At 38.9% G+C, this 8,994-nt stretch overlaps 1 protein-coding gene across 1 annotated transcript in view; it reads right to left on the bottom strand.

Moving 5' to 3' along the window:
• Positions 1-5,063: 5,063 nt before the first annotated feature.
• LOC114028098 (zona pellucida sperm-binding protein 3-like) overlaps positions 5,064-8,994 on the bottom strand; it is a 5,691-nt gene continuing 1,760 nt past the window's right edge. The window contains 6 exon segments of the mRNA XM_027842297.1: positions 5,064-5,134; positions 5,222-5,341; positions 5,546-5,670; positions 7,943-8,034; positions 8,119-8,239; positions 8,590-8,767. Coding sequence (XP_027698098.1) covers positions 5,064-5,134; positions 5,222-5,341; positions 5,546-5,670; positions 7,943-8,034; positions 8,119-8,239; positions 8,590-8,767 — 707 coding nt within the window.

Here is an 8,994-nt window from a genome sequence, read left to right as displayed (position 1 = left end):
AACATGGAGTTGAGATACATTAACTGACCCTACTGGTATCTCCTCAGATTTTAGAACCAGCTTCATTGCCTCTAGGCCCATTTGAATCCAGGCTTCTCCAAGATAGGTGGATCAAAAAGATACACAGAATGCAGTGAGCAGAGACCACGGCAGGAAATGGAGAAAAGGCCATCACTAGAAGTGAGGAGAGAAAAAGCATTTACTAAATACCAACTATGTGCCAGGGACTTTACAGATATAATCTCAGCAGCATTCAAATGCTGGCATGAAACCAAAAACTTATAAGATCTTTAATGACTTTCCTCTCCATCTCAGACATCTTGGTTACCAATATGGGGGGGGGCGGGGTGGAAGACAAAGAGAGAGAGACAGACAGACAGAGAGAGACAGACAGAGAGAGACAGACAGAGAGACATGTTGAACTATTAGCCAATAGGTGATAGATTTTTTGGCTAAAGTGAATCAGGAAATCCAACCATCTGCTGGTGAGCTTCCTGGGATTAGCTACACCGGGTACTAGGTAAGAAAGCATTGCTATACCTACATTCAAAGCCTCTCCAGCTGGTAAGGTCTTGCAATCATGTTTACAGTTTCCCAGAGCACAGGATCACTTCCATGTCACAATAAGGCATCAGGCTAAGCAGAAGAAGTTTTTAGCCTTGCCATGTATGGCACACATTTTTTTTTATCATGACTTCTTTACTAATTGTAGTTACTTCATCCACTGTTAGGTTATTAAGAAAAGGAGTATTTTTGAGTAGATGAGACCTCATGGTTACTCTAGACTCACTCCACATATCTACGTATCTGTCTGGTCTTCTACAGGCTCACCCTTGCCAAGTACATACACATAACCCACAGCTAACTTCACATACTATCTCTGATCATTTAAGATGCCAAGTTTAAAATACCAATCTGTTGTTCAAATTGACTAAGTGAAAGACAGAAGTGAGAACCAGCCACTAACTGGGTGGGCAGAAACATCTTACTGGCACAGAAATAGTGCCAAGATTCAGATCCATCCTCTCCCACATCACCTCTCAGAAGAAAGCCCTGTCGAATTCATTGTCTTCTTCCCTACCTCCCAGTTGAGTCAAGTGAAAGAAAGAAGAGGTCCCTGACCTGCTTTCAGTAAAAGCAGCCTAAGAGACCTTTGCTCAGGACATTTTGAGTCCTCCTAGTGGCTCAGCAACTCAGCTGCTCTCTATTGTACTGGGAAATATTGTCATAATATGGTAATTGCCACAGCACTCAGTGATTTTTTTAAAAAATCAATTAGGTGATTGCTAAAGGCTGAGCCAGGTGAAACTAATTAACACTTAGGAAAAGCCGCAGTCGGCTCCCTCAGCTCTCTGTGGGTGGTAATTCCATCTGCTTCTGTTCAATAAGCATGGCTTGTAACCCAGTGGGTAAAAGGGTAGAGCTCCAAAACGCATCCAGAAAAAAAAAAAAAAAGAGAGAGAGCAACCAGCCAGCTTACTTGGCAATGACTTCCTTGTTTCTGTCAACAACCTCACATCTATCCCCTAGTCACTCGTTATCCCCTCAGAGTTATCTTTGACTCCTCCCTCTTGCTCACCCCTTCTCCAATAAGTCACCAAGTGTTGTCATTTCAATCTCAGCAACCTCATACTTGCCAATTATGGCCATGCACCAAGGGTGTATATAAGGGATTATAAGTAGCCTAATTTGGGTGAATATTAAAGAATGTAGGAGGGAGGAGGGCAGATCAAGTTTACTACCAGTTGAGGGAGGGCTTTGAATGCTAAACCAATGACCCTCCTTTCCATTCCCACTGACTTTGCCCACTCAGATTATTGGAACTAGACATTACTTTCAACAGACCTAGTCAAAACAACTCATTTTACAGAAAAGGAATCCGAGGCCTAGAGAGATCAAATGACCTGCTCGATGCCATCTAGCTAGGGAGTAGTATGACTATGTCAAATTCAAGTCTTTTGATTTTGAGTTCAATGTACTTCACTCTGCATCAGGCCTTTATTTTCTTTACGTGAACTATTTCAATAGCCTCCCAACCCATCTCCCTAATTATTTTCTCCCTATTTCAATGCTTTATATTACTACCAATCTTTCTAATGCACAGCTCTGAAGAATTCTCTCTTAATGAACTCATAAAAATTTTAGCCACCATAGCATTCAGAGAGCTACAAGACATGGCTCAGTCTCTCTGCAGATAAATGACTGGGAAATAGAGCTAAAAAAAAGAATAAGTCATTACCTAACCATCTTTCTAGACAGTGGGAGAACATGTCCCAACTACTTCACAAATATACACTAGTGACTGGCATATGTACTAAAACTCAGAATTTTGACTCCAGTAGGGAAGAGACCATTAAGCGTAAAATAAATAACAGGCTGTTGAATAACAGACAAGTGGATGAGGGGAAATCAAGGTTGTAAGGAGGCAAAGAAACATTCATTCTGGAGACTATGACCTGGACATTAAGACCTTTACTCTCCAGAACTTTCACCCTAGGGCTATCTACAGTAGCAACTGCCTCACCTGTCCCACTATTTCAGGCATAGTTATGCTTCATGTCCTTTCATATGCCCACCCCAGCCACCTTGCCACTGATCATGATCTCCCCGCCTCCTTCGGTTTTAAAACCATGATCAAATACAGGATGCGATATCAATACCCGTGGCCCACTCACCTTACCTTTAAGTATCCAGAATAAAGTATTTCTCCCTGGACACCCCTCCTGTGTGTTGTCCATCCCTATTAAAATATTAGCTCTTTGGAAGCCAACAACTGGCTTTGCTTTTCTATTTCTATCCTCATAGCATAGGGCTTGGCACATAGTAAATGCTTAATAAGTGTTTTTTACTCATTATTCATGGATTCATTGAGGGAGGGGAGGAAGGAAGAGAAAGATCTGTTGCAGAAAGATCAGTCAAAAGTAGTTATGTAGGCACCACAATCTAAAAGGCTTTGTGGATAAAACCAGAAGTTGTGATAAAATTTAGGAGACAGAGACAGAGTCTGTGTGTGCATGTGTTTTAAGGTGGAATTCAAATTGAGCAACATGCATCATTTTGGATTCAGTCACTAATCTCATGAAATTATTTCATTTGAAACAACATGAGGTAGTTCATTTTGTCATACACTCTCATTTCCTCAAAATAGAGGGAGATGCCCAAGGATCAAGTATTCTTCCCAAGCTGAATGTGAAATGGCTAGGAGGGAGGTAAAGGGAAAGTTCTGTCATTGTAATTCCTACAGGATTAGCAATGACAATATAAACTACCTTAACAAGTTTCTCAATAGGAATAGTAGTCTTAGGCTAGACCAAAAGGAATAATTGCCATTTAAGTAGTGTTTAAAGGTTTATATAGTGCCTTTACAAGCCTTCTCTTTTTTAAGTCTCTCATAAGCAGAAGGATGGATGCTATTTTCCCTGTTTTACAGGTAAGAAAACTGAGGGTCCAAGAAGTTACATGATTTTCTCTAGATTTAGAGACTAGTTTGAGATAGAATATGAAACTAGGTCTTCCTGTCTCCAGGTACCAAACTATATATTCCAACAGATTATTTTCTAATTCCTTCTTTAATAGATTCAAATTCCTGATGCTTACTAGAATGTCTTATTCTTTATTCTTCCTTCCCTCTATTTCTCTCTCCCCACATTCTCTACCTTTCACATAGATCCAAAGTCTAAGCCATTGCCGCAGTCAACGATTACACAAGCTATTTTATAAATAAATGTTGTTCCACTTTGGATTGCCATTGAAATTTTAACCTCCGTCAGGTAAGAAAAGAGTTTTAACATTGTTAGTGACAGATATCAAAGTATATCAACCAAATAACGTGGTATACAACAGTACTATAACTCATGACCCAAAGGATTTTCCCTTGCTTTTAGCTTCTTTCTTTTCTAGCTAAAGAGTATTGCACTGGTCTTCCCTCCCTGCAATGGGGACTAGTGTTATGACTAGACTTCCCCCCCAAAAAAATCTCCAGGGTACCAGAAGATTACTTCAGTAGTTTACATGAGAATTGATAGAGGTTGAGCAAGTGATTACAGATTGAAAAATGCTTCAAGCTAAATCTGAAGCTTGGGTGTCCATCTACAAAGGGAAGAACAGAGCTACATAAAGACCAAAGAAATTTTAGATTGCCCAGAGATTAGATGTATTTTGTACCTGACATATTGTTCTAATAATGTTTATGGATACATCATACCTCATAAGTACATGAGAGAAATGAAAGAGTTAAGTTTCCACATAAGTAGATAAGAAATCAGCACAGACAGGCTAACTTCTCTGTGGGGAGGGGAGTGATAACACAATTCTAGGCACATAATGTATGTTAAGGGTGAGGCATATAAGGAAGATTGTAACCCAGAAGGATTAGGACCAATCGTGATCCAGAAGGGAGAGTTAGGCAATTATTAACTATAAAACTTGCTCTGGTTTCTTTTAAGAGTGCAATTCTCCCCTTCCAAGGAGGTGTGCCTGGCTTCTCACGAGAATCGAAAGGACACACTTCAATCTCTTTAATAAAGTCTTTAAGACACCAGTCTTTGGAACTGGTTCAGTCTGGAGTTTTCTTTATAACAGTACATCAAGAAGATGCTACAGGATTCCAAGCATCTGTATGCTTTAAGTACTTTAGGTGGAATATTTACGTTGTTCAGGCATATCCCCCAAAGATCCAATTAATCATTTTCCTTTAGAAGAAGGATTCAATACATAATAAAGGGGGAGTTATGGTGGCAGAGTAGATAGAGTACTGGATAGAGTCAGGAAGATTTGATTTCTAGTCTTTCCTCAGAAACTTTTTGGTTCAACTGACTGTTAAATCTCTCAGCCTTAATTTTCTCATTTGTAAAATGGGAATGATAAGAATGGCACCTACTTCCCAGGGGTTTTGTGGAGGTCAAATGAGAATATATGTAAAGCACTTTGCAAATCTTAGAGCACTACATAAACATAAGCTATTATCATTAAAAGCAGACAACACATTGAATAGATCTTAAGGTATCCTTTAGTTTATTTTAATAGTTCATGTTACCAAAAAGACTTTATATCTTCCTGCATGATTAGTATGAGAGATAAAAAAATAGTACATATCCAGCAGCCAGTAGCAGTGTTTGAGGTACTTTCTCCAGACCTGGGAAGGAATGGTATGTTAGACACAAGTCTCACAATCGTTTACCACTTAGGTAATCAAATAGATGGAAGGTAGGTAAATCCATACCTTGGGAGTTGGTTCTAGCCATTTTGTCCTGGCTAGCAATGCTGCTGGGATGCATTGTCACATCAGAAATGACCAGAGGTCCAACTACCACATCAGCCTCAGTTTCTTTTCTAGGAACATCTGTATAGAGTTGGAGTGGGAAGAGGCGGGGAAGGGTTTCCAATGAAACCTAGCTAGAAGTTTTTAAAACTACTTCAAGCTGAGGTAATCAGTAGGCTGGAAGTGCCTAACGGGCGCATATTATTAGCATTGAGCCTCTTATTTGTTAAGATATGATCATGCTTCATGGGCTTTTTCCTATGTAGGCTATGTTAGGAAACTTACCTTTCCAATACAATTTATTCCTTTTCCAGTGACTTCAGGTAAGTCTATTTGGAAGATGGCCTTTCCTGCAGCTACCAGTTTCACAACAGCTACAGATATTCTCTGTACCCTCTACAGGAGACCATCTGGGAAGTTATGAATGAGAGGAAGACACTTGAGTGGTTAGGACTTTGGGGAAAGAAGTTATTAAATTTTATAACTTATTACTTGCTATGAGAACTTTGACTACCTTTAAAATTTGCCCCATCTCCCATCCAAGAGTCAAAAACAGAAGAGCTAAACAAGACACAATGGCATAGATCCAAAGGGCAGATATAACAAGGTCTATCTGTATTCTAGTCCTCCAATAGAGATTTAAAACTTCCCTACTAACCAATGTTGGGATAGCATTTGTTTGTAGAAAATATTCTATAAGATTAAGATTTATAATTTGTTATACTTAGACTAAATCATTTCGTACCCACTCCCTCAAAAAAAGAAAAGTTCTTGCAACTTTCATAAAGTAACTTGTGTAAAGTCATAGGAAATATTTAAAAAATTTCTGGAACTCTGCTCAAGAAACCCCTAAGGAAAAAAAAAAGAATAAGTTAGGTATAAGGTTAAAAAAAAATGAGGTATAAGGTACAAGTGAGAAGTAGGGAACATAAGTCTTTTGTCCCACAAGTCAGATCTACTGTTTTCTCCCCCTAGTTCTCCCAAAAGTAGCAGCAGCAAAAGAAGGGAAGGGTAAAAGTCAGATTTATTTTTATTTTTATTTTTTTTATTTTTATTTTTATTTTTATTTTTGAGGAGGCATATCCTTTTGGGTATTTTCCTCCCTTATCAGTTGCACTGAAAAAATTCTCTTGCTTATGGCATAAGGGTCTTGTAGCATATAAGTAGGACAGCTTGGTGGCATAGCTGATAGAATGCTAGGCCTGGAGTCAGGAAAACTCATCTTCTGAATTCAAATCCAGTCTTAGACACTTACTAGCTGTGTGACCCTGGGCAAGTCAGTTAACCTTGTTTGCCTCAGTTTCCTCATCTGTCAAATGAGGTAGAGAAGGAAATGATAAACCACTCCAGTATCTTTGCCAAGAAAACTCCAAATGGAGTCAGAATCAGGCATGACTGAAAACAACCGATTTTATAAGTGACTTTAATTATCTATATATTATTTAGATCCTGAAGTTACCCCTGGCATGCAGGTTAAATGATTTTCCTAGAATCACACAGTTAAGAGTTCTAGCATGATTTGAACTGCCAGTATGCCATTCTATGATTATTAATAAATAAGCATTTATTAAGTGCTACTATGTACTAGGCACTGTGCTATGTACTTCACACAAATGTTATCTCATTTGACCTATAAAACAGCCCTGGGAGATAGGTGTCATCTTCCATTATGCTACATCAGAGTTGCCTAGGTAGCCGAGCGGATAAAGCACTGGGCCTGAAGTCAGGAAGACTAGAGTTCAAATCCAGCCTTATACACTTTCTAGCTGTGTTACCCTGGGCATGTCATTTGACCTCTGTTTGCTTCAGTTTCTTCAACTGTAAAATGAAGATAATAATAGCAACTATCTTGCAGGATTGTGATGAGGATCGAATGAGATAATATATGAAAAGGGCTTACATAGTCCCTACCAAATAATAGGCACTACATAAATATTTATTCCTTCCCTCTCACTTTACGGATGAGGAAACTCAAGGAGATACAGGTTAAATGACCTGCCCAGGGTCACACAGAAGAATATACATGTTCATACATATACATATACATGTATGTATGCCTATGTATATATGCATACCATGCACAGCATTTTCATATATATCATATATAATATTTATATAGTATGCATACATGTGTATCTATACTCATGTATATACCTATACACACACGCATCCACACACACTATTCATTTTAGAGCTCTCTAGCCAGGGGAAAGTGATTGATTCTCTTGGAGCTAAGGAGACCAATACTTTTTTCTGATAAGCTATAAGTAGGAAATAATATTAGGAAAAGTAGCAAAGTACCAAAGCCACTGAACTATGTATAGCCTTCTAAAAGAGATCCATTCTTCAATGGTAAGACATGACTAGATTAAGCAATAACTGTTAAGTTGGAATTCAATAATCATGACTTAAGATTTTAAAAATAGTTATTAAAAACAATACATTCAAATAGTGTTATAGGGGAAAAAAGCATAAGTAGATCAGGAGTTCTATTCTCCTAAACAATTGATTCACCAATTTCCCCAAAACACCACCATTCACCTAATTCAGGTAAGTACCTAAGTAGCTTTGATAGGGCTCCTATGCAATACTGAACTTATTCATGACTACCAAGAAACAATAGCAGTGGTGGTGGCAGTGTCAGTTACTAGTAGCCATGGTTGCTGTTCAAGCTTTACTTACTCCTGGCTTGATGTGTTGAAGGAACAAGCTTTGTTTGAAGGATCTGGCACATCGGCAGCTTCAGTGACCTTCAGGTGGCACATAATATAGATCTAGAAAATAATTCAGAATTAAAGATTTATCATTGCCATTATCGATACAGTGTACAGAAGTGGAGGAAGCAGGATAAAGCTCGCCTGATCCTTGGCTTCCCTTGAAAACTTAAAAGTATCAACTATAAACCGAAGGGTCTCTGGCTTGGGCCTTGGGGAGATGAAGGTTGACCCAACATTTTCTGACCGGCCATCAACCAGACACCTAGGAATTAAAGTTTGTTAATGAGCTTCCTCCACAATATCCTTCTCCAATATCTAGAGGTGACTTCACTTGGGAAGACATATCAGAATGAACTTTGATATGCCCAAGCTGAAAAAGCTTCCGAGGACAAGCCTAGCAATGAAATCACCTGGGAATCAGCCTACCTAAATATGGAGAGTCTAGTCACTGATAGGTCGACTTCCAGGTGATTTGCTTTGGCCAGGATAGATACTTAAGGGAAGGTAAAAGGGGGGTAGAGGCGGAAAGATTTCTGAAAGGAACGCCCATACCTGTGATTCCTTTGGAAATGAGTGGACTTTGGTATTGAGGAAGTTTGCTGTGGAACTTACCCATGGAAATCAATGATAGCATAACGAGGAGTTGAATCTTGGTTTGGTTTCAACGTAGCCATACAGCTATCAATGAAGAGTCTCAGAGCCACATGACTTCCAGTGTTCACATCATCTCGGATAGAAATAACGTCCCCAAGTCGATAGCTAGAAGAAGCCGTCTTAGTACTCCAGTCATCTGCAAAGTCACAATCACAGTACTGTTATCCCAAGGGTTCTTGACTTGCATTCCATGACCTTATTCATTATTTTGATAACTGGATTTCCATATGATTGATCTTTTTTGTAATCTTATGCATTTTATTTTATGCATTTAAAAACAGCATTCTAAGGAGTCCATAGGTTTTGCTAGATTGCCCACAGAGACGACAGACACAGAGACGACAGACACAGAGACGACAGACA

This window comes from Vombatus ursinus, unplaced genomic scaffold, assembly GCF_900497805.2.
Source record: "Vombatus ursinus unplaced genomic scaffold, bare-nosed wombat genome assembly UNPS02014870.1, whole genome shotgun sequence".
NCBI lineage: Eukaryota > Metazoa > Chordata > Mammalia > Diprotodontia > Vombatidae > Vombatus > Vombatus ursinus.
Note: the sequence above shows the minus strand (reverse complement) of the source record. Positions and strands in the feature narration are given on the sequence as shown.